Source organism: Embiotoca jacksoni, unplaced genomic scaffold, assembly GCF_022577435.1.
Source record: "Embiotoca jacksoni isolate LCO1_2020_lvr unplaced genomic scaffold, fEmbJac1.0.p SCAF_88, whole genome shotgun sequence".
NCBI classification, from domain to species: Eukaryota; Metazoa; Chordata; class Actinopteri; family Embiotocidae; genus Embiotoca; species Embiotoca jacksoni.
In genome coordinates this window covers 887,869-914,353 of record NW_027185445.1, presented here as the reverse complement: position 1 = coordinate 914,353, position 26,485 = coordinate 887,869, and the positions used below count along the sequence as shown (strand labels likewise).

Below are 26,485 nucleotides of genomic sequence, written 5' to 3'. Positions count from 1 at the left end.
GTAGTTGTCTGCAGACACTGGTCACCGCTGGCAGAGTTTATGTTTGTAAAATGCCGCCCGTTCTACCTGTCGAGGGAATTCACAGCTATTCTGGTGGTTGCGGTGTACATCACGCTCCCCACACTCCCCCACACACCCATCAACAAGGACAGGAATGAGGCACTCAGTGAATTGTATCAGGCCATCAGTGAACAACAGACAGCTCACCCAGACGGACTTCTCATTCTCGCCGGGGATTTCAACCACGCAATATACCAGCATGTTGATTTTCCAACAAGGGAAATAATCCACTGGACCTGGTCTACACAACCTTAAAGGAGCATACGAGTATCCAGCCCTCCTGCACCTCGGTCTCTCTGACCACATCACTGTTATGCTAAAAGCAGCATCCAGACCAAGGGTTAAAGTCACCAGACCAGCTCAGAAACAGGTACGGGTGTGGCCAGAAAATGGTACCGCTGCACTTCAACACTGCTTTGACACCACAGACTGGGACATGGATAAACTGGTGGAGACCTACAACAACCACACAAACATCCAGGTATACACAGAGGGTCTGATTTACTGAAGGTCTGCATGTGTAAAATCAGGTTCAAACTCCACATCACCCACAAAACAATGTCCATCAGATCTACTGACGACGTGCAGCGAGGATTTCATCTTCCAAATGTGCAGTTTAACACACGTTGTCCATTCTGTGTGTTTTCCTCCATCTTATGTAATATTGGACGTTTCTACCTGAAGGAGTAAAATACTGAGAGGAAACATGCAAATAGAACAATTTATCACCTGCAACGATATTTACTGAACCTGGAAGTAGAAACAGGAGAAGTGATTGTTGTGTATTTTAGTACGACTGAAGGTTTTAATCAGATGACCATCAGGTGAGATGGCTGCTCTTATTGTGAAGGAGACACGGCTGCTCTTATTGTGAAGGAGACGCAGGAAACCAGAGACTACGTAGAGAACGAGGTTTTACACCCGTTAAACATTTCTGATGTCAGAGGGAGAAATTATTCAGACATATCGTTTGTGAGATGATATTTCTGAGTTATTGAATGAACTGAAAGATGATTGACAACCAACAACAAAGAGGAGCCACGAAATACCAGCAAAGTCAGAACTTCTTCCGACTCAGCATTTTGCTGCCTCTGGGTGGTTCCAGCGTATCTCTGCTTGGATCTCCCTCCAGTCCTGTTATTCAGGTGAGCTGTCACATCCTGAATGAGTCCTGCAGAATTCACAGGTAGCTTCATCAGGTTCACGAGACCTCCAGGAACTCAATGAAACATCAGCTGCTCATCACAGAAAGATCTGGACCTGCTGATCTCTGTTTGTTAGAAGATCTCATCCACCGTCCTCCTCTTTTATTTAACCACATTTTATTATGAAGAATTTTTTTCTTCTTTTTGTTTTTCCCACATTGACTTTCTTGCTGATGATCTCCTATAAAGCGTTTTGTTCTTGTTATTTTTATATTTCAATGGGATCAGATTTCCTTTTCCTTTCGCGGTCACTCTGTTTTCCATTGCTGGAATCACTTTAACTCACAAACCCTCATTTAAATACAGAGATTTGCACCTGATTTCAATGAAGCAGTTACTCAGTAAATCACCTGCAAAACGGGTGCAAAATAAACGTGCAAACTTTTGGAAGGAACACACAATTTAGTTCCTTTATTTGAGATCTTAGTCAATCAGGCCCAAAGACTATTACTGCTTACATCACCAAATGCATCAATGGTGTGATTCACATGAAAACCATCACCACCTGGGCTAACCAGAAACCAAGGCTGACAGGGAGGTTCACAAGCTGATGAGGGAATGCCTCCGTCAGAGCCGGGAAGGCAGTCGGTCTGAGAACAGCAAGGGCCAACCTGTCCCGTGGAATCAGGAAAGCCAAACATCAATCCACAAAAAAGATGATCTGCCATTTCAGAGACAGCAAAGACACACGTAGCCTGTGGCAGGACATCAAGACCATCACAGACTACAAATACTGAGACAGGGACATCTCTCTGCTCAACAACCTCAACACTTCTTTGCACGTTTTGATGCACAAAACAACATTCATGCACAGAAGGCCACCCCCCGACGACCAGGCTGTGTGAAGCCAGCGTGAAGAGCACACTCTCCAAGCTGAACGCTCGCAAGGCAGCTGGTCCTGACAACATACCTGGTCATGTGCTGAAAGAATGTGCAGAGGAGCTCACGGATGTCCTGACAGACATCTTCAACACATCTCTGAACCAGGCTGTCGTCCCCACGTGCTTTAATGAATAATACCCTGTTGCACTAATCTCCACCATCATGAAGTGCTTTGAAAGACGAGTCATGCAGCCACGAACCATCACACTGAGCACGGGGGCTCCCCGAGGATGTGTGCTCAGCTCCTCTTCACCCTGCTAACTCCTGTCTGTGCCCCAACTCGACAGCACCAATCACATCGGAAAGTCTGCGGATGACACGACGATGAGGCAAACTACAGGAATGAGGTGAACCGACTGGCCACGTGGTGCAGGGACAACAATCTCTCCCTCAATGGGACAAAAACAAAGGAGCTTGTTATCGACTTCAGGAGAACACCCCAACATCCTCCTCTCACCGGCAACGGTTATGCTGTTGAGCAGGCAAGGAGCACAAAACAATAGGTTTGCAAAACAAGCAGTCCTGGCATCACCTATCATTTCATGTAAACCAATTAAATGTTCTTTAAGATGGACTTCTAGCTTGGTGGCTTTCTATAAACACTCCGTTTTCCTGCATGCTCACCTAAAACTGCAGATTGATAAATTAATTAAGGGAGAGGATGTGTCAGAGGAGGTCTGACTACATTTAAAAGTAGCCACTATTTATTATGAGGAGCACACTTCATTGATAAATTGGACCAAGGGCTCCACATCATCACAGCTTTTCAGGGGCTCTGGATCAAACAGAGCTGTGAAGTTTTCTGCTGCTCTGAGTAATGAAGCGCTTTGGAGATGTGAGTTCATGGGGCAGCAGATCCAAATGGCATGAGACATTAAAAAAGAACACACGTCGTCACTGACAAAAAAAAAAAAAAAAAAAATTTGCAAAATCCAGAATATCCCTGCTGTGTGTGTGGGCCCAGAAACATGTTGGATAGAGTTAAGAGTCAGTAATATCAAGACGAAAAATGTAACCTTAGAGGTAGCATCCTCAATGAGGGGGTTAAAATCACCAATAATTAAAACTTTGTCCAATTTATTACCGAAGATAAAAACTAAGTAAAATCAGACAAGAAAGTGCCAGCTGAAATACCAGTAAACTGAAATACAATAAAAATGCTTGAACCAACCAACATCAGTCATATTTGGCTCAAATGAGTTTTTCCTTGGCTTGCAAGTTTTGTGAATTTCCAGTTTTATGACAAAACATGACTGACAAATTCTATCCCACTTTTTGAGAAAAGCCAACAAGCATTTCTGATCACAAAAAAAAAAAAAAAAAAAAAAAAAAAAAAAAAAAATCGACAGGTTGAACTGAATACATTTCATTTAAATGGTACTAAAAGGTTTAAGGATACCTGTGACACCGAGGCTGAGCTCTGTGTGTATGGTCCAAGCCTCTCTGGGAGCTGGGGAGTAAGGGTGGTCAGCGGGGACAGTAGGGATGAAAAATGTAAGAAAGGAACATGATGACTTCCTGTCTGAGGGAGAACAGAGTGGGGAGACTGGGGGACTTCAGGAAGCATTGGAGAAGTGAAGGTGGTTAGGGGTGAGTTGGGGGATGAGATTAATGGTTGATATAAAGAAGTCTGAATAAGTGAGGTATGAATGAGAGGGGGTAAGTCAGTACCATGAAAGTCAGGGGAAGCAGAAATGAGGGAGTTTGCCTGAAGTTGAACTTGATTTTGTTTTTCATAGGGCTGTGAGGGGTTGGTGGCTTCTGACTTGCCTGTGGGGGAGGAGGTTGTTGGGGTGCCAATTGGAGATGCAGAGGTGGGGGACAGGATGGGGGAAGAGGGTACATTAGGTGTTGACGTCAGAGTGCTGTAAGAAGGTGGGATCATTGGCATCTGCCTCCGAAGAAGCTGCATGATGGTCCCAATGTCTTCTGACATACCAGACTCCAACCTAGAAAACAGACATCCAAACAGATAGAACCCACTGAGTGCAGAAAAATACTGTATTGAGATACAGTGGAGCTTTAAAGTTTGTGAACCCCTTACAATTTTCTATAATTCTTCATAATTATCACTTATGACATTATCAGATTTGTAAATAAGTCCTAAAAGTAGTTAAAGGGTCATAAAGGGTTATCATTGAGGGAAATGATCCATTATTACATATGTCAGTGTCAACAGTATGTGAACCTTTTCTTTCCCCTGACCCTCTTGTCCAGCAATTTTGCAACTAAACATTTGCATCCAGTCTGTTCCTCCTACAGAACAGCTTCAGCTCTGGATAGTGCTGGTTTCCTCACATAAACTACTGCTTCAGGTCTTTTTAGATTTCTGTTGGATGATGATCAGAACTTTGACTCTGCCGTTCCACAACATTAACTTTATTCTTCTTGAACGTTCTTTGGTAGAACCACTTGTGTGCTTTGGGTTGCTGTCGGGCTGCATGACCCACTTTCACTGAGATTCAGTTCACTGACAGATGTCCTGACATTTTCCATCACAATTCACTGCTGTAATTCAGGATTTATTGATGCATCAATGATGGAGAGACGTCCTGGTCCAGATGCAGCAAACCAGTTCCAAACCATGAGCCTTCCACCACCATGTTAGATAACCATGAGACTACCACCACCATGTTAACAGATAACCAAGATACCACCACCACCATGTTAGATAACCATGAGACTACCACCACCATGTTAGATAACCATGATACTACCACCACCAAGCTTCATAGAGGGATAAGGTTGTTCTGCTGGGCTGCAATGTTTTCCTTTCCCCAAGTATAACACTTCTCATTTACACCAAAAATCTTTACTTGTGTTTCATCCCTCCACAAAACATCTCTCATAAGCCTTCTGGCTTTTCCAAGTAGTTATTTTACAATCTGCAAACGGGGAGCAAAGTTTGTTTTGGAGGGCAGTGTCTCTCACTTTCTAACACCTTTGTTGTTCAGTGTTTTCATGATGATGGACTTATGAACATTAAGAGTAGGTAATGTGAGATAGGCCTTTAGCTGCTTAGAAGTTAATCTGGATTCTTTCGAGACCTCATTGACTATTATGTATATCTTTGTTGGTGGACCACTCCTCTGGAAGGGGACAATGGAATGGAAGTGATGATGCACAGAGATCAGACCTGCTCAGACCACATTTTGAGGCAGGCTGGGATGCAAATGGCCACATCCTTTTAGCACTGTGAATGTAAATTATCAAGTGGATCAAAACTTTGTTTTGCTTGCCATGAGGTGTTTTCCTTGAATTCTGATAGCCATGTAAAGTCATCACCATTGTTGATGAAAAAAAGATTGATAATCCTACCTGGTTATTTGATGCTGCAGCAAGCTCAGCTTGTTCTCTAAATTCATCTTCTCCCTCGAGGAGATGATGGGAAGAGGAGAGGAGAGGGGAGTGGGACAGATGGGACGATGAGAGGGTGAGGAGGGTAGGTAAGGGAAGTCCTGAGAGGAAGGCTGAGGAGGAGGTGAGGGGAGGCTGTGGGAGCCCAGCACTTCCTGGTATCGCTGACCCTTTCCACTTTTTGAGCTCCTGAATGTAAATATCTTGGACACTCCTGTGAATCCAACAGCACAAACACAGTTCAGGACACAAGTGAGATTGTCAACACCATGTAAAGAGTTTTTAATTTGTTCATTTATTCATTTAGAATCAGAATTCATTATTATTACTATTTTTATTATTAATTATGGCTCGAGTCCATCCTTAGAACCTGCCTGTGTTAAGGTTGTAGTTTTGATTCCAGTCAGTCTCAGGGCTCCTTGTAGTGTCCGTGACAGTAGCATTGATTATGGACATCTGAGCAGGGCTGGGGCCTTCTGAATCCTCCCTGTCATCTTCGATGGAGAGCACTGGCCCATACCTACAGAAGCACTTGGTTCAGAGTTTTGTTTGGCATGGAGACACATAGGGATTACAGGAATTGATCAATGTATGTCTTATAGGAGGTGAATAGAATATAATTTCTTACAATGCATGTTTAGAATCATCTTTGTTGCAGCCATCACGCTGCTCCCAGTTATTGTATTTTGTTCTACATCTGTAGGCATCTCTTTGTCTCCTAACCGAGATGGGGTCACCTGGCGGATACACACAATAATAATATCATTGAAGATTAACAAAATTCACAGAAACTGAGCGGGGCAACATCTTCAGATGTTGGTTGGGATCATGTAAGTCAGGTACAGGTAACCCTTCAAAAGAAATCTGTTAAAAGGGCTTTTAGAACTACACAGTGCAAAAGTTGGAGGCCCTAAGAAGGGTTTAGATTATTATGAATCCCAATACTAGTAGGGAGGCATCTTACCAGCCACAAATTCATTCTGCTGCCTCACAAAGATCCCAAACATACAGCCAATGAAAAAGAATAATATTAAAGGAATAATTTCACCACTTTTTCTGTGGATGTCACTTCACTACACTAAATATGTAGTCAACTAAAGCAACAAATTCTTCAGGGCTGCTGTATTGTCAGAGAAAGCAGATCCTTTCATACTGTTCCTGCTTGCGGAGCTGTGCTGGCAGTGCATACAGTGGGTACGGAAAGTATTCAGACCCCTTTAAATTTTTCACTCTTTGTTTCATTGCAGCCATTTGCTAAAATCAAAAAAGTTCATTTTATTTCTCATTAATGTACACTCAGCACCCCATCTTGACAGAAAAAAACAGAAATGTAGAAATTTGTGCAAATTTATTAAAAAAGAAAAACTGAAATATCACATGGTCATAAGTATTCAGACCCTTTGCTGTGACACTCATATTTAACTATGTTCTACTCCTTCATTGGAGTCCAGCTGTGTTTAATTAAACTGATTGGACTTGATTAGGAAAGGCACACACCTGTCTATAGAAGACCTTACAGCTCACAGTGCATGTCAGAGCAAATGAGAATCATGAGGTCGAAGGAACTGTCCAAGGAGCTCAGAGACAGAATTGTGGCAAGGCACAGATCTGGCCAAGGTTACAAAATAGTTTCTGCAGCACTCAAGGTTCCTAAGAGCACAGTGGCCTCCATAATCCTTAAATGGAAGAAGTTTGGGACGACCAGAACTCTTCCTAGATCTGGCCGTCCAGCCAAACTGAGCAATCGTGGGAGAAGAGCCTTGGTGAGAGAGGTAAAGAAGAACCCAAAGATCACTGTGGCTGAGCTCCAGAGATGCAGTAGGGAGATGGGAGAAAGTTCCACAAAGTCAACTATCACTGCAGCCCTCCACCAGTCGGGGCTTTATGGCAGAGTGGCCCGACGGAAGTCTCTCCTCAGTGCAAGACATATGAAAGCCCGCATAGAGTTTGCCAAAAAACACATGAAGGACTCCCAGACTATGAGAAATAAGATTCTCTGGTCTGATGAGACCAAGATTGAACTTTTTGGCATTAATTCTAAGCGGTATGTGTGGAGAAAACCAGGCACTGCTCATCACCTGCCCAATACAATCCCAACAGTGAAACATGGTGGTGGCAGCATCATGCTATGGGAGTGTTTTTCAGCTGCAGGGACAGGACGACTGGTTGCAATTGAAGGAAAGATGAATGCGGCCAAGTACAGAGATATCCTGGAAGAAAACCTCTTCCAGAGTGCTCTGGACCTCAGACTGGGCCGAAGGTTCACCTTCCAACAAGACAATGACCCTAAGCACACAGCTAAAATAACAAAGGAGTGGCTTCGGAACAACTCTGTGACCATTCTTGACTGGCCCAGCCAGAGCCCTGACCTAAACCCAATTGAGCATCTCTGGAGAGACCTGAAAATGGCTGTCCACCAACGTTCACCATCCAACCTGACGGAACTGGAGAGGATCTGCAAGGAAGAATGGCAGAGGATCCCCAAATCCAGGTGTGAAAAGCTTGTTGCATCATTCCCAAGAAGACTAATGGCTGTACTAGCTCAAAAGGGTGCTTCTACTCAATACTGAGCAAAGGGTCTGAATACTTATGACCATGTGATATTTCAGTTTTTCTTTTTTAATAAATTTGCACAAATTTCTACATTTCTGTTTTTTTCTGTCAACATGGGGTGCTGAGTGTACATTAATGAGAAATAAAATGAACTTTTTTGATTTTAGCAAATGGCTGCAATGAAACAAAGAGTGAAAAATGTAAAGGGGTCTGAATACTTTCCATACCCACTGTACATGTCCTCCCCACCACCCTCAGCTTGGTTGTGGTGGGGAGGACACTGTCTAACTTAAAGGACACTTTATACCAGTTATTTATGCTCACTATTTTCTACTGTTTTGTGGCTAGCTGGGGAGCTCAGTGTTGTCTCTGTTTCTGTAGGGCAACTGGGCTTTTTATTTTCTAATAACTGTTTTTTGTTTGTTATTGTGGCCTTGGAGACAGATATTCACTTACATTTCTTCACTTTGTATTTTTTTGGTTTTTGGTCTATTTTGTCGTTTAAAACATTTTCTAACAAATGTGTTTCATTGGCAGTCGATCATGACCAAAACCTTTTCTTCCTGTAGCTGATCTCTTCATCAAAGTCTGGAACCCCAACCGACAAGGACTCTATCCCTCCCATGGTTACTACAAATTAATTTACCATAAAATCGTATCATCTATTATCCGTTAATCCATCACAACAAACATGGCCTTTAACAAACATGTGGCATTTATAATCCACATTGCATGTACTGTTTATAATGTGAACATTTAAAATGTAAGGTCCTTTTTAAACTCAACAGGTCTTCTAATATATAATATACGTTATTTTTTACTTATTCCCTTTTTTTTTTTTATTATTGTAGACCAAACCTACTACTAAAACAAATTCCTTATATGTGCAAAATGGCAAAAACCTAATTCAGAGTTGTTTTAGATGTATCTTATGTTGTATTAAAAAAAAAAAAAAAAAAAAGTTATTAAAAACAAAAATTTTACTTATTGTAATTTAACACATTTGTCATTATGTCATAGTTGTTACACAGAAAATGGGTGCATCCAGCCTGCAGGTTGTTTGTATTTGTGAAGTTCTACCTGTGTGAGAGGAAGAGAGTTTGAATACATCACACTCTTCTTCACTGAAGAGACCTACAGCTTCTTTAATCCCCTGCAGGTGGCGTCAGAGGAGGTGGAAGGGTGGGGGTATGGGAAGAAAGGAAGAAGAGAAAATCTGTACTTTAGTATTTCTGATATTTAAATTCAGTTTCATTTTCTACAAATTCAAAATAGATTTAGGAAAGACTTTGGTATACCACAATAGATCTCAGTAAATCAAAGAGCTCTAACATTGGTAACATACATCTCTGAGGTTGAACGTGAGATCCAAGTTGGACCAGAAATATTCACAAAACTCAGGATACATGGCCAGAACCTGCAAACACAAATACGTGTTAGGGGGAGAAGCACTGGCAGTGTGAATACAATATATATCCAAGATATCAACCCTTCTCTGTGTGGTACCTTTGATAAACACATTTCTTAATGGTTTACATCACTAGTTGACTTTGCGTCAGATATCGACATTTTATGAGTTCGGAGAGTAATTTGGTTATGATGTTTGTTGGGCAGCTGTGCATCATGAAGACTCCACATGTGACTCAGTTTTGACTGAATTGCCATTTCAAGATGATAATAAATGAGGGTCAAAATAAGATGATAATAAATGATACGATCGTATTAGAAAGGAGTTGGTTTGACAAAATTAAAAGATGGGTTAAATCTAAAAAGAACACAACTAAATAAATGAATGAATAAATTAATGAATGAGTGAAGCAAACAACATGGTAGACCAAAACACTATGATAAAACTGGCTGCCATTGAACCTGTCATAGGAAAGCAGAACCAAGAATTACATCTGCTGGAGAGAAAAGATGAATTAGAGATACCAGTCAGAGCTCACATCAGAACTTTCCAGAGTTCAGGTAGCAGAAACATGTCAATATCAACCACTGGGAGGAGATGGTGTAAATCAGTCCTTCATGGTGGAACTTCTGCAAAGAAAACATTACTGAGGGAAAACAGGAAAAAGAGAACTGCCTGGACGAAGAAATACAAAGAATGGAGTCTTTGGTCTGATGAATCCAGATGTGAAGTTTTTGGTTCCAGCTGCTGTGTTTTTGGAAGACTCAGAAGGTGACTTCCACCATTATGCATGGAGGAGGAGCTGTGATGAAGGGGGTGGGGCTTTTTTTTTTTTTTTAACACTGCTGACATTGTATTCAGTATTCAAGGCACCCTTTGACCGACATGGCTACCACAACATTCTGCAGAGAAATGTGCTCTCTGCTCTGTGAGACTACTGGACAATGAGCCAGAACACACTTCAAGGCACTTTATGGGTGGTTTGACCAGGAAGCAGAGTGACGGCGTGCTGCATCAGATGACCAAATGAAAGATTGTGAGGTGTGGCAGTCAGTGCAGTCAGAAAAGGTCCCAGAAGAAATCCAATATTCAACCTATAAAATGGTAAATATGAAAGTAAGTAAGAAATTACAACCCACTGGGGGAGCTCTACACAGCGCGTCTGCCATCACGTTGTTGGTCCCTACCACAAACTTGCATATTAAAATATAAAATGTTTTAACACCAAAATCAAAGTCAAGGCCTCCTTCTCATAGACAGTCTGGCAGACCTGACAAGAATTAAATGTTCTGTAAAACTAAAAATCTAATCCCAGGTTGTCCTCATGGATAAGGACAGTCCTCCACCTGCATGGCTAACACTAACCCTAACCCACATAAAGTATGAAGGACAGATCAAAACGCAGAGCAGCTATGGTAGAGGCAGCACAGGATTGTTTGTACCTGTTCAAAAGCTTTTTAACAGAGAGAAGACCAAACTAACTTCTGTTTGACCCTGATCAAGTCAGTGAGTGGAGCGCCAACAGTGGATGACTTCCGATCAAAACAAAACAAGCGTTTAAAAATGCTGGGTCTGTCACATCCAACTTATTCTCCCACAAAGAAACTTTCTCAAGAAACATGACACACCTTTGTTGGGAGACATGATGTTGTTCTGTAATCTGCTTTACTTCTGTATATGGACCTGAGAATTTTACCTGAAATAGCGAGTTTAAAATGAAGAAGAAAGTAAGCACCTGATCGGCAGGATTACAAATGAAACACTCAGCATGTTGGTCGTACCAGGACTTAATTTTGTTCAGAGCTGATGTCAACCTTTTCTTTCCAATTGTCTTGCTGAATACAACCTGTGACAGAAACCATTAACATCGTCAATTTGATTATTTTAGAGGCTCCAACATTGCTGCAAGCGGATCATGTACTGCATATGCAAAAACGAATTTGTTTGTACTAAAGCCTTTGTTCTCCTGAGTCAGTTCTCTAGCTGCTACAATTAGCCGTGGAAACCTTCTCCTGAGTCCTGACCCAACACTGCGCAGCAAACATGCAACAGGACTTCAACATGTGGTTGGAAGGGCTCCAGGTACCCTGATGTTGGACATTGAGCTGCTTCAACACAAAGTTCACCATTGATCTTATTAAATTACCTTTGGAATGACAAACAATGAAATAAACTGGGTGAGTGCACCAACCACAGACTCGTTATGGTGCTGATATGCGGCAGAACAGCAAGTGTTCTGACACATCACAGCAAAACATCTGGACTTATTTAGCGCTTTAGTCTGTTTCCCATTCACACACACATGGAGCTGCCATGCAAGGTGCTCACTATTAGGGATACATTCACACACAAACAGAACACAACTGTCGACAGAGAGCTTACACTACATTTTTATTGACAGAACAGACCTACACAATTAATAATAACATGTAAGACGCAGCGGCGGCAGTTTCAGAGTTTGGTTGGAATCTGGAACAAATTATATTTTTTAACAGACATCATGAAGAGAATCATCAAACGGCTGAAACTCACTGTCAGAAAGAATCTGCTCAAACAGCCCCTTCAGGGAGGAATCAACCTACTGCTCTTTAATCACATTACTACAGGACAATGTCAATGACATTATTTCTGACAGTTTTCTTTTATGACTTTGACAGACTCAGAAACTGTTTTGACACGAGCCATGGCGGACATTACTGCGTAGGCTGTAAAGGCCTCGTCTGGTTTCTGCCTGACAAGGTGCAACCAAAGACAGTGCACATCAGTGATGCTGGGTGCACAGCAAGCGCAGTCTCACCCTGTAACAAAGCACAGCCATCATTATTGTGTTAAATTTTATAAAGTGAAAACTCTGATGTCCACCTGGAACAGTATAGAATAAGAATAAATAGTCAGGATCATCAAGCAGGGTGGCCTCCACAGTCACCAACCTAAACGATGGGATGAGGTGCAGAGTGAAGGAAAAGCAGCCAACAAGTTGTCAGCATGTGGGAACTCCTAAAAGTAAAGCTTCCCGGTCAGACCTCATGAAGAATGAAGACTGCTAAAGCTGTTAGTGAAACACAAGCTGGGTACAGGGAGGCTGTGGCTCAGACAGTAGAGTGGGTTGAACACTAATCGGAAGGTTAGTGGTTCGATCCCCAGCTCCTTCTGTCCACATGCCTAAGTGTCCTTGAGCAAGACACTGAACCCTAAGTTGCTCCCGATGGTGAACCATCAGTATGTGAATGTGCTCCTGACTGTTCTGTATCTGTGCTGTTTGTGTCACTGTGTGGACTGTGCTGACAGGTCATCATTGTAAATGAGAATTGGTTCTCAATTGATTTTACCTGGTTAAATAAAGGTCATATAAAGGTCATATATATGGCAGCACCTTGCATGGTGATCTGTCTCATTAGTGTGTGAATGGGAAAACCATGTTAAAGCGCTTTGAGACCGAAAGGTGATAAAACTATACAAGTACAGACCATTTACTTGTAAGAATATTGAAGCATTGTTTATACACATGGATTACTACAAGATTAAAATGTACAATCGAATAGTTATATGCATCTGTGATTTGTCACAGTTATCTCCAGAAACTAGACCAATAAAGTTGGACAGCAGCAAGCACATGATACCTCCATCACGTCCTCTCTCTGTATCGTGTGCAGATCACAGTAGGTCAGAGCTCTGACGTCGGTGCTGGATTTCCCTGGCAGAACGTGCAGATTAATGGGCTCTCCAAAGATATCATTCTTCCCTGGGAGAGAAGACAACGTGTTAAATGAATGTAGGAGATATTATTACACTTGGGAGGTAGCCAGCCCCCCCCGTGAAAGGACACTCTGCTGCTGGAGCAACGCTCCACCACTTATTTCTCTAACTGAGGAAATACAGTTTTAAGTTTACTTGACTTGGTTGAAATTCATGTTCATATTTTATCCGTTTGAAGATTTAAAGTGTGTTTCATTGAAGAGGGCCAATAAAAACAAATGGAACAGTCACAGTACTCATAATTAAGTTTAACATGAACTGATTGACCTGAAGCCTTCTTGTTATGATCCGTTGCCATTTACGTTGTCAGTTTTATCATTACGGGTCAATAGAAACGCAACACTTCCTGTATTTTTCAAACTAAAAGCCCTATAGCCTTTTATAAGAAGGAAACCCTCAATAAAAGGCTTTTATTGTGAAACATTTGCAGGAACGTGTTGTGCCTGAAGTCAGACGATCACATGTTAAATGCAACATCCAGAAGAACCTCGGCTGCTTCAAAGAGCATCACAGCGCTGCAGCAGCATGTCAACGGAGACACTTCTGATATTTCTCTTTGTTGAATCGAAGTCACGCTGGATTTCCTCTGATGTGTACAGACTTATTAAAGCTGGCACATTTGTTGTCGGTCCATTCCTCAGTATTGTGAGCCTCCAGTTGAAACTTTATTCTGCTGTTTTAAAAGGCTTCATTCATAGCTGTAGTTTACCTGCTTACTGATGTATTTTAAAGTCAGCGGCTGTCTGTGCTCCTGTGTGTGTCACCACAGTTCCTATGGTAATGAGGAGAGTACCCAGGCAGAGGGAGGAGCTAAACAAGTCCCCACAAAGTGTAGTTATAGGAACAAAAAGGTTCTAAGTTCCTCCGGTGCGGACACACACACAAGGGTGAACCCCCCACCATTCTTAGAGCGGTGAAATAGTCCCTCCCTTCCAGAAGCGCCTGTTGGGCTGCCTTGTTAAAAAAAAACTAATTTCACTGTTTTGATCGGTTCATTTGTGTTGTTCACTGCAAGGTGAAGCGGTAAACCAATCAAGATACATTTATGTCACTGTAGTTCCTCTTGTATTGGGAATGAACCTACTCTGAAGTAGGAGCTAAAGAAAATACCCCCAAACAGAGTTCTCAGAAGTACAATGGTTCTCACTTCCTGCAGTGCAGACCCCAAAAAGTTGGAACTTCTTTCTGTAGTTCTTAGAACAAGGAAAAGTTCCTGCAGACCGAAGGCACCCATAACTAACTCCACTGGAGTGTTGCTTGGACCATGTGATAGAGTTACTAGCATGTACCTGAGGCTGATACAAGCACCTACCCAGTATAGCCACCACCACATCTCCTTTGAGGATCTCTATGGACCCTCTGGAGATGAAGTACAAAGCTGATATCAGGTCTCCAGCATGGACCAGGGTGTCCCCAGGAGGAGCGTGGGTGGTTTTAAACCTTATTGCCAGGGCCCTGAGACATCCCTTAGTGGATCCTAGACACCATGACAAATACAAAATGTTAGTCCAAGTTTTCTATACCTTTCTTCAATTACACTTCTACAAGCATGTATTAGAGGATTCAGAAAAGTATTCAGACCTCTTCCCTTTCTGCACAATACTAATATTTAACTTTAAATGCACAACACTGCCATTCTGCCTACAAACCAATACTCTATAAAACACTATGAGGAAGGGAATTATGTTTCTACATACATTTTTGTAAATATATTGAAAAACTAAAATCTCTCATTCACAAAAGTATTCAGACCCTTAATTTACTTCTTTGTAGAAACGCCATTGGGAACGATTAGAGTTTTCTTAGGTTTGTCTCCACACACTTTACATACCTGGATTATCCTCTTGTTCCTGGTAGATCCTCCAAAGTCTATCAACTGGTCATTCTCTTATAGATCAACTTCAGATGTTCTGCTCCACATTCTTGTGTTGAACTGATTGACCTGAAGCCTTGTTATGATTCGTTGCCATTTACGTTGTCAGTTTTATCATTACGGGTCAATAGAAACGCAACACTTCCTGTATTTTTCAAACTAAAAGCCCTATAGCCTTTTATAAGAAGGAAACCCCCAATAAAAGGCTTTTATTGTGAAACATTTGCAGGAACGTGTTGTGCCTGAAGTCAGACGATCACATGTCAAATGCAACATCCAGAAGAACCTCGGCTGCTTCAAAGAGCATCACAGCGCTGAAGCAGCACGTCAACGGAGACACTTCTGGTATTTCTCTTTGTTGAATCGAAGTCACGCTGGATTTCCTCCGATGTGTACAGACTTATTAAAGCTGGCACATTTGTTGTGGGTCCATTTCTCAGTATTGTGTGCCTCCAGTTGTCTAAAGGTTGAGTGCATTTCTTTACTTAAATGTCATTTTCCTCTCTTGCCAGTTCCTATTCTTGTTGTCTCCACTTGACTGACAGGACATTTTGCAGTTATTCTTTACTTTTCATCTTTATTAGCCTGTCAACATTTAAGTCTGTAAGTATGTCTGAATGTTGCATGTTTAAATGTCGACTTCAGATATATTGTTTGTGTAAATTACGTTTTGGAATCGTTTAGCAAGACAGTTACGTTGTAACGATGCTATTAGCATTTCAATAACTTCAATGTTAGAATTAACTCAGATTCTAATGATATCTGTAAGGCTGCTGTTAATGACTGTTGTTTTTCTTTATGTGATGGCTATATGCTAAACATATAGTGGGCAGTATGTGGGCAGTTTTTAATACCATACTTTCGTGTTTCCACAGTTTTACTAAATAAGGAACTCTTTCAATTTCTGCACACTTTATTGTGTTGTGGATTTTAAATGAATAAATTTTGAATTTCTTTCCAACGTACACTCAATTGCTTTTTCCATTTCACATTATTCCTGGGAACACTCAGAACTTTAGAAATGGTTTTATCCTCTCAGCCTAAATAAAGCCTCACAGCAGTTTTACCACAGAGGTCTACACACACATCCTGGACTCATGGCTTGACCAGGAGCTTGTATGAAAAGATGAAATCATTCTAATCAATTTACTTTTCAACAGTGTAGTCTAAGAAAGTTCTACACGCATTGTTAGGATTATTAAAGCAAACAGGACACACTGGATTAAAAATTTTTCCAGCAGAGAATCTGAATACTTCTGTACATGAACTTTAGGTTTTCATTTTCATTTCATTTTCAAAGCATTTCTAAAAAACATTCAATTTACTTAAATTTATTTCAATGTTGTTTATATAGCACCAAATACGTTTTTATCCTGTGAAGTGTTTTCCACCCAAATATTGCTGCTGTGGGAATTGTTGAATTGTTAGGTTTCTCTCGATAGTAAAATACGACGGTAAATCAATAAGTTCAGAGACTATTGCTGAGGTGCGTCCACTGTTCAAAAAAACATGGAACTAATGATGATCAAGAAACTAAATTTGTACCAGTTACTCATCAGGGTTATATCTTCGTGCTCCAGCAGTAGTCTCTGAACGTATTGATTTACCCTCGTAAGTGTTCAATTTCACTATGTTAAGAGCCACTCAGGTGACTTATGTTGTGATTTGGCATTGAATAAATGACATTTTATTGAATGACAATGTGTTTTAATTTGTGATAAATAGTCTTACCTTTGAAAGCCCTACAGTTCTGCAGCAGTGAACTGTTGAGGTGGAGACAAATATCTGCCTGGAGACACTCTGGGAAACCTTTTAAAACCTGGAGACGTGGGGTTGGAGGACACAAAGAAGACACAGTTGAACCAACACCTACGTAGATACATTGGAGTGAGTTCTTGTTGCCTGAAGACCGAACCAGGCTCAGTCAGGCCTTTCTCCTTTGAATCACACCTCTGCTTTCTCCTCCTGCCTTCCCATCCAATCAATGCATTTTTCACCACTTCTATTATACCTCACTCGTTCCTTGTTGTCCTCATCTAGCAGGCAGAAACGCCATCAGTCAGTCATCCGGTGTGGTTGAGTAAGATCAATCATCCTACTCTTCCTCGGCTATATATCTGACCAGATGGATCATTTTGTAATCCACGTCACATCACTTGTCCACTCCAAAATGTGTATTCCAAAAATCCCAGGAATCCAATCATTGACTCGGTTAACAAACACGACATCCTTAAGTTGTTATTTGATCTCCTGCCGTCCTTATTCCCTCCTCACCTGGCACCCTCCTCTACTGTTTCTCTATCAGTTCTCCGGTGCACCTGCCCATCTGTGTCAGCTCTTCATCTTCCTGTTCTCCCTGGCCTCGCTCCAGGTCAGTGGAGATACTCGGGTCAGTTAACATCTGAACAGTTGCTCGTATCTTTCCTCCATGCCATTCCTCCTCGGTGCTCTAAAGAAGAATAATTCCCCCCTTTTCCACCCCTCTTATTTTACCTATTAACCTAAAGCAGTGAACCGGGACCCATTAGAAGGTATTTTGTCAGCAGATGTGCTTTCGTGTTGTGAATCGTGAGACAAAATTAGGATTCATTCTGTTACCAAAGTCAGGTTGCCAAATAGTGAGCCTGTGGCTTTTGGGGTTTGAAGCGGTTCTGGTGCCTGATAGTAGCTGTTTGTTAGCATTGTAGTGTTGTAATCACTACATCTTTACATCTAAAAGGAACATCATTGATGTTACCTGGATCTCCAGTGGCACTCTAAGCCAAAATCTGCCTTATCATTTTAAGAGCTTCCAAAATATTTACAATAGCTACCAATCAAAAGTGTCTGAGACTCCTCCAGTGTTGCGCGAACGCAGCACAGTACCATGATGTGCATTGAGCAGGAAATATCTATAACCTTCGTGAGTAAGTATTCCAAGTTACATCATTACCCACATTTTTGTGACCACTGGGATGGGCGCATCTGAGATTTCACTGTGTACCTGAAAGTTAAACAGAGGACACACATCAAAGTTTTGGGCAACAGACAGAAGTTGAAAGGAGTCAAATCTGGTGAGAAGGGAGGTGGGGAGCTGCGATTGTGTTGTTGCGGGGAGGGAAAGGGTACGTTTTTAGCCTTGTCTTGTGGTGAATTGCCCAACACTTTAAGGTCAGTTCACAGTGAATGTTCCTCTTAGAAGGTCCCAGTAGAACTCGGTGTTGACAGTCTGACTCTGGGGGACGAATTCACGGTGACACAAAGAAAACCCAGCTGGTGTCTCCTGACCCGAGGCCTTTTTCAGTCTTGGGCAGTGAAGCTCCGCCCCTCTCCAAACATGATGTCATCAGAACACCTCGCCCGGCTTGTCGTTTCATCGCCGTAGACTTTCTGAAGCATTTCAAGGGTCTCCGTTGACCATTTACAGAGTTTGGCCCAAAATCTGATGTTTCTCTGCTCCAGTTTCAAGTCCGTGGTGACATCACAGATGTTCACATACCAGCGGTCACGTTAACGTGAGGAACTCCGGTGATGATTTTGATCAAGTGATGAAAGGTGGAAAACTAAGTCATGAAGTTTATAACTTGCCCCTGCTCTGTGCGGGTGATAGTGCTACGCTCTATTAACGCACAACAGGATCAGTCAGGACTTTTTGGATTCCCCTCATATGTCTGTTTAATTGTATTCTGAGATGGTTGATTTGTACTCACTGCATTCATATCTATCCCATTAGTGTATGACCAGGCATGTTGGAAGTACTCCTCCAGTCGCTGCCTCAGAGGGTTGGGAATCTGGTGGAAGCGGATGAACTCTCGAACTCTCATCATCTGGGCATGGTAGCGTGCCGTGCCAGAGTAAAGGCGCTGGATAATGGCTGAGACATTCCCAAAAATACTGGCGTACATCAGAGCTGGAAAAGAGACAGAACTACATCATTTATTGATTATTGAAATAAGAAGTTTAATAGTAAATTATCAGTTCAGTGGCCTACCATTTACTTATATACAATCTTTTCATTGATGTTGCTTTGGAACAGATACCAGAGATTAGTTGGTTACTGGAACTCTGGAAAGGTCTACATTTGGATTGTTAATCATGGTCAAGTTATCATCAATTTAAAAGGGTAAAGGGAAATGTTGGTCGAGGTGTTCTCTGTGGCTAAAACATCAGCGGGTTGAAGGTGGCTCTATGGCAGGTGAGTGGGACAGGCTCTGCAGTGATACAACACGGTCTCTTCTTAGTAAATCCAGTTAACGTTATCATTTTCAAACTGAGTGTTTGAACAGTCGATCCCAGTATAGCATTAGCCTTAGCAGCGAGCTGCTGTCTCCACTGAAGAGCAGTAGCTGATTCTGTCACTTCTACAATCCCGTTTCCTGTCAGAGATAACACTTTTCATTTTCAGAAAGTTCTCATTTCACTGCGGATGATTTTCCTGCAGAACTCACCACCAATCAGCATGATGCAGATTGAGAAGATCTTCTCAGAGTTGGTGTTAGGGGAGACGTTTCCAAAGCCCACGCTGGTCAGACTACTGAAGGTGAAGTACAGAGCCGTGACATACTTATCTCTAATGGAAGGACCCGACCCAATGATGGAGTCATTGTACGGTTTGCCCAGCTGGTCGCCCAAAGTGGCCAACCAGCCAATCCCAGCGGAGGTGAACCTCTCCACATTACCGATGGCAAACCTAGGGTAAGAAGACCAATATTGAAACGCTCCTTTATATATCCAGTTTTTAACACTGGCTGCGATGCAATACAGAAAAAAAAAAAAATCATCATTTTAATCTTGTCATATTTAAAGGGAACCAGTGTTTGAAATTGTCAGAATCATTTCAGTGTTTAATGCAGCATGTTTTTAGAAAAATAAGTTTACAATTGATTTTATGTAACTAATGACAACAAAAAAAAAATCTCCTCAGACATTTTATCAATAGGTTCTTAAAGAAGAGTCGGTTTGATTCAAGATTATTTAACCTATAATACAAGACTATAAATCAACATTAATTACATTCAAGCCAAACAAGACTAATTTATCATTTCACCACAACTTAAAGCAGTTGTATTTCACAGTACGCGCGGTTTTTAAACCTGCTGTCTGGTGAGACTTTACTGTGTTGGCCCAATAAATGTATACTGAGAATTCTCTGTGGGGAGAGCGCTTTCACCAGCTGAACTTGTGACTCTTGTAGGCGTTTTTGAATGTTATTGGACCGAACTGATCCAATAAAATATGTCATTTTATGGGGTTTTGATGCTCAAAACGTTGAGTGCAGCATCGACTGCGGCAATCTAAGCCTTAGATACGGAAGAAATACTTTCTACCAGCACCACAAAGCCCTGTCCAGCAAATCCACCCTCTACATTTCCCAGCACAACACCCGCATTAACTGGTCCATTCTTGACACCGAGCGTCTGGTCTTGTAAGTCGGGGGTCAGCAGCCACTCCTGCTGTTCATGCGGAAGTTTCAGCCACTAACCGTCTCTGTGGCCCATAAAGAGCCTGAAATGATCGCTCAGCTGCTAAAAACAATCGAACAAGGGTTATCTCATAGGTCCGTTCACTTCTCCATTCTCGTTATTCCGTACCAGCCCAGTAGGTATAGCAACCCGAAAATATTCCGGCAAGAAAAGGCTCATTTTTGATCTTCCTTCACCTCACATTTCTCTGGCCTCCACCTCACCTCGGGTCTACCCATCTCTCCAGCCTCCGACGGCCATTTTGTCTATATCTCGCATTAACCCCTTTCACGTATTCCTCTCATGTCTTTAGTCTGTGCTCAGCTCATTTTGTTGTTGTCTTAACATTGTTGTGTCTTCCCAGTGTCGAATCCTCCTCGCCATGGTAAGATAACTTTCAATCATTTTTGGGGGTACTGACCTATCTCACCTATGGCCCACTGCTCTTGAGACGTTGCCCTTTTGACGCAACATCACCATGTAGCCTAATCGCCAAAAAACTATCTTTTCACCTGTCATTAATACATTTTGGTATTCACTTTCAATGATCTCTCCTCATTGAAATAAATACCCGTTTTGTCCTCATATCTCAAGTAATGTGCTTGGATGACATACATTTTTAGTCTTTTGATCTACTTTTATATTTATTTGACATGTATTCTTTATTTAGACTTTATATTTAACTTTAGCTCATTGTGAATACATCTGAATAGTATTCTCTGCTTTCAATTGTATATTTTATGCAACAAAGACTTTGAAATATGTGTTGAAATGTACATGTTGATAAAGTGCAGGTGTGAATTACACAAGTGTAAGATAAAGTAGAGAATGTACCAGATGCAGGCCAACCAGTGGGCGATGAGGGCGAAGGTGCACATGAGGAGGAAGAGGACAGCGGCACCATACTCTGAGTAACGGTCCAACTTCCTGGCGACACGAACCAATCGTAGTAACCGAGCAGTCTTCAGTAAGCCAATCAGTGTGGTGGTCTTCAAGGAGAAGGAGAGCAGCAATGATGTGTGACAGAATGAGAATGAACAACCTCTGTATGTAAACTCTCCCTCTCCTACATCTTACCGCTCCCTCTCCACCTCCTCCATCTTACCACTCCCTCTTCACCTCCTCCATTCTACCTTTCCCTCTCCCTCTCCACCTCCTCTCCGGTCTGCTCCATCCTACCTCTCCCTCTCCACCTCCTCCATCTTACCGCTCCCTCTCCACCTCCTCCATTCTACCGCTCCCTCTCCACCTCCTCTCCGGTCTCCTCCATCCTACCTCTCCCTCTCCACCTCCTCTCCGGTCTGCTCCATCCTACCTCTCCCTCTTCACCCTCCTCCATCCTAACTCTCCCTCTCCACCTCCTCTCCTGTCTGATCCAGCCTACCTCTCCCTCCACCTCCTCCATCCTACCTCTCCACCTCCTCTCCGGTCTCCTCAAACCTACCTCTCCCTCTCCACCTCCACCTCCTCTCCGGTCTCCTCCATCCTACCTCTCCCTCTCCGCCGGCCCGAACCACCTCCTCTCCTGAGCGTGAGATGAGAAGATCAAAGGGAATGGCTGCCACCATGTCGATGAGGAACCAGCCTTTAAAGTAGTGGACTGCAATCCGATAAGACTGGCTCACCACCTTCAGAATAAATACACAAACGGTGAGCTATGCCATATTTAAAGGGACGTTAAGTAACTTTTAAATGTATAAAAAAAACAAAAACGTTTCAAACAGAGTATTAAAAAGGTCGACATTTTCTGAAATGGTCTAACACAACCACATACCAAATGTACCACCAGGTACCATCATGTGCCTCCCCAAATAAAGTTTGAAATGAGTAACATTGTAGACACAAAGACACCAACGAGAGAGTGATTGTATCGACTGGCTTCTTTAGTCCAACCAACAGAAAATAGAAAAAGGATGAAAAGGACGTTGACCTCAAGAAACAGGAGAAATGGAAGAACAGTGACGATAACCAGGCCTAAATTCATGAAGAAATTGTCGTCCTGCATGTGTGTATGCATGTAACCCTAACCCTATACATATATACACACACATATATATATATATACACACACACACACACATATATATATATATATTTATATTTATATATATATATATATATATATATATATATATATATATATATATATATATATATATATATATATATACACATACACACAAAATTTCTTCATTGATTTAGGATCTCATTTATATTGTGGTGACCTACAATTAGTTGCAACTGTAGTTCAGCTGATCATCTGTTTCATGTTAAAACTACTATTACTGTAATGATGTAATTAAAGGCAGTCATTCAGTGGGTGACATCATCAGATCAGGTCACCTCATCGTTGGAGTTGACATATGTAGTCCTGAAGTTGATGATGATGTCAACAATGAACATGATGTCCACGATGAGATCCACCACATTGAGGGGGGAACAGGAGTAACCACAACTCTGCATGGCGGCATCCGCTTGATCACTAAAGACAGAACGGATTCATGAATGGATAAATGAAACTTTATTTTATTATTATTTTTTTTTTATTTCACTTTATTAATCCCCGAGGGGAAATTTCATCGCTGTTGAAGGAGAGAATGAACCATCCTCTGGAAGGAAAGAACATGACGACAAGAGTACAACATCTTTAGAGCACAAAAACACAAATAATGCTATTTGATGGATAACAAGGAGCACATTAAAGCACAGACATGTCATATAATGTGATCATTTTAATCTTCTAAACTTACAACAGCTTTGCACATTAGACTGACAGTTTATATTATGTGTTAGCACTTTATGTATTATGTATTTGCATACGTGCATATGTGTTTGTTAATTGCAATCAGCCGGGAGTCACAATGTTGAACAAGTACTGACAGCCTGTCAACTGTCTTCAGTCATACTCAGTCATTACTGTATCAGACTCTAATGTGTGCAGATACCAACAACTGTGGTACTTTTAGAGTTTTGTGATGATGGAAAAGTTATCAGAGAGGAAAAAGGTTAGGGGTTAGTTCAACACACACATTAGATTAGATATAACTTTGTTATGCAGACGACACTCAGCTATATCTTTCTATAAAACCAGATGAAACTAATCAGTTAGTAAAACTTGAAGCCTGTCTAAAAGACATAAAGGCCTGGATGACCAAAAACGTCCTGCTTCTAAATTCAGACAAAACGGAAGTTATTGTACTTGGTCCTAAACACCTCAGAAACTCTTTCTGTAATCACTTAGTTACTCTAGATGACGTTGTCTTGGCCTCCAGCAAAACTGTGAGGAACCTTGGAGTCATCTTTGATGAGGATTTGTCCTTTAGACACCAGATAAAGCAAATCTCCAGAACTGCCTTCTTTCATCTACGTAATATTAATAAAATCAGGAAAATCCTTCCTCAGCGTGATGCAGAAAAACTCATTCATGTATTTGTTACTTCTAGACTAGATTATTGTAATTCCTTGTTGTTAGGATGTCCAAATTACTCATTAAAAACCTGCAGCTGATCCAAAATGCTGCAGCAAGAGTACTGACGGGATTTATCAAGAGAGATCATATTTCTCCAGTTTTATCTTCTCTTCACTGGCTTCCTGTGAAATCAAGAATATAATTTAAAATTCTCTTGATGACTTACAAAGCTCTACATGACCAGGCTCCATCATATTTTAGAGATCTTATAGAACCATATAATCCTAGCAGAGCACTTCTCTCTCAGTACGCTGGTCTACTTGTGGTTCCTAGAGTTTCCAGAAGTAGAATGGGAGGCGGAGCTTCAGTTTGCAGGCTCCTCCCCTGTGGAACCAGCTCCCAGTTTGTGTTGGAGGGGCAGAAACCCTCTCTAGCTTTAAGATTAGACTCAAAACATTCCTTTTTGATAAAGCCTATAGTTAGGGCTGGCTCAGGTAGACCTGAACCAACCCTTAGTTATGCTGTTATAGGCCGAGGCTGCTGGGGGACCTCGTTACATGCTGAGCTTCTTTTCTTTCCTCCTACTCTTTAACTGACTCATACCTCACCATCTTCTTCTCTCCCATAGTTTCTTCTTATTATCTGTTGTCTCCATTCAGTTCCTTCACTCGTATAGTTTCTGTTCTTTCTTTTCCAGATGTTCCGTCATGGAGCTGCATGTCTCTGCTCTGCACTTGTCGTCTCCACCAACAGTTCTTCTCTTGTGTCTCTATGCTGTCCTTTTCTCTCTCTGCTCTCCTCTCACCCCAACCGGTTGAGGCAGATGGCCGCCCACCTCTGTTCCTGGTTCTGTTAACAGATGCTCCGCCCACCTCTGATCCTGGTTCTGTTAACAGATGCTCCGCCCACCTCTGATCCTGGTTCTGTCGGAGGTTTCTTCCTGTTAAAGGGAGTTTTTCTTCCCTCTGTTGGAGGTTTTTCTCCTTTAAAGAGGAGTTTTTTTCCATCCTAGCTTATGTGGGAATTGTTGAATTGTTGGTTTCTCTGTATAATGTTGTAAAAGTCTTGCTGTAAGGACTTTAATGTGTTAAGTGCCATGAAATAACCCATGTTGTGATTTGGCGCTATATAAATAAAGTTGAATTGAATATTCAGAGGTATTCGCTAAATCACTGGGATACAGATATATTCTATATTTTATCCTGTGCACATTTTGATGTGACAATGGCAATAGTGGAATCTATCATCATTATTAGAGCTAAATCTCTGCTGTAAAGTTCAAATGTGCATCACAACTCATGCAGGTCAGTTGAGCTTCAGTCGAATGTGAATTCCCACCCACCTCAGCAGAAATGTGGCAGAATAGGGAGTGAATATGGCTGTATAAATGACCAAGAGGAGAATGACCCAGTCCCACACAGCCTTGAAGGGACTGTAGTGAAGGATGGTCCACTTCTGGATCCTGGGAGTCTGCAGTTTATACTCTGGTAACACATCAGCTCCCAGAGAGAGGACCTACAAGAGAGACCGAGTTACATCAATTTATCCTTTCTTTAATGATTACTGGCAGCTGCATGAGACAAGGCAGCAAAATAAATACTAAAGTTGGGTGACTGTGGGTGACAAATGAAGTAAAAAGCCAACATGCAGTGCGCGTGTGTGAGCCGTTGATTCATCTAAATCCACTCCCATCAGCTTCAGTGTCTCATATGTCATAGAGGTGTATGAACTCTATCAGAGGGATTACAAAGTCTCCCACAGGTTCTCAGTAGAGCAGAGAACTGCTGGTAACAGTGTGTGAATAATGTTATTCGCATACTCATCAAAGGAGAAGGAGTGACGGTCCGGGAAGACTCTGCATTAGTTACGTTTCTACACACCTTTATTCATGTTTTCTATTTATCAACTCTGTGTTTGACTGTTCGGGATTACAGTGCTCAGATATATACTGCAGAGCTACACACTGCTGAACTGTAGGTAACAAGTGTCTGAGGCTTGTAGGTCCTGTTGAATCATCAGTAAATGTTGTTTGCTCACCGTACATTTCACGACAACTATGGATATTTTTTTTTATACAACCTGGTGACCATAAAATCTGGGACTGTGTAAAATGTTAATAAAAACACAATGTGAGGATTTGTAAATCATCTAAACCCATATTTAATTGAAAATAGTTTAATGACAACATATCGAATGTTGAAACTAAGAAAAGTTGTTTTATGAAAAAAATATATGTATTTTGAATTTGATGGCAGCAACACATCTCCAAAATGGTGTGACAGGGTCATGTCTACCACTGAGCTGCATCACCTCTTCTTTTAACAACACTGTAAATGTTGGGGAACTGAGGAGACCAGTTTCTGGGGTTTTGAAAGAGAAATGTGGTCCCATTCTTGCCTGATAGAGGATTTCAGCTGCTCAACAGTTCAGGGTCTCCTTTGTTGTATTGTTCATGTCCTGATGCTCCAGATGTTTTCAATGATTGACAGGTCTGGACTGCAGGAGGCTAGTTTATCAACGGACTCTTCAGAATGTGGTTGG

At 41.7% G+C, this 26,485-nt stretch overlaps 1 protein-coding gene across 1 annotated transcript in view; it reads right to left on the bottom strand.

Moving 5' to 3' along the window:
* The window catches only part of LOC138192525 (voltage-gated inwardly rectifying potassium channel KCNH6-like), a 53,112-nt gene that overhangs the window by 6,925 nt on the left and 19,702 nt on the right, over nucleotides 1-26,485 (bottom strand). Inside the window, exons 7-20 of the mRNA XM_069139964.1 lie at nucleotides 25,287-25,459; nucleotides 22,879-23,017; nucleotides 22,053-22,163; nucleotides 21,370-21,524; nucleotides 19,522-19,763; nucleotides 18,784-18,983; nucleotides 16,826-16,913; nucleotides 14,534-14,698; nucleotides 13,086-13,207; nucleotides 9,403-9,474; nucleotides 9,138-9,210; nucleotides 5,466-5,718; nucleotides 3,918-4,096; nucleotides 3,547-3,597 (exon numbers count right to left, since the gene is read on the bottom strand). Of these exons, the coding sequence (XP_068996065.1) occupies nucleotides 3,547-3,597; nucleotides 3,918-4,096; nucleotides 5,466-5,718; nucleotides 9,138-9,210; nucleotides 9,403-9,474; nucleotides 13,086-13,207; nucleotides 14,534-14,698; nucleotides 16,826-16,913; nucleotides 18,784-18,983; nucleotides 19,522-19,763; nucleotides 21,370-21,524; nucleotides 22,053-22,163; nucleotides 22,879-23,017; nucleotides 25,287-25,459 (2,023 nt within the window). The remainder of the gene's footprint in view (nucleotides 1-3,546; nucleotides 3,598-3,917; nucleotides 4,097-5,465; nucleotides 5,719-9,137; nucleotides 9,211-9,402; nucleotides 9,475-13,085; nucleotides 13,208-14,533; nucleotides 14,699-16,825; nucleotides 16,914-18,783; nucleotides 18,984-19,521; nucleotides 19,764-21,369; nucleotides 21,525-22,052; nucleotides 22,164-22,878; nucleotides 23,018-25,286; nucleotides 25,460-26,485) is intronic.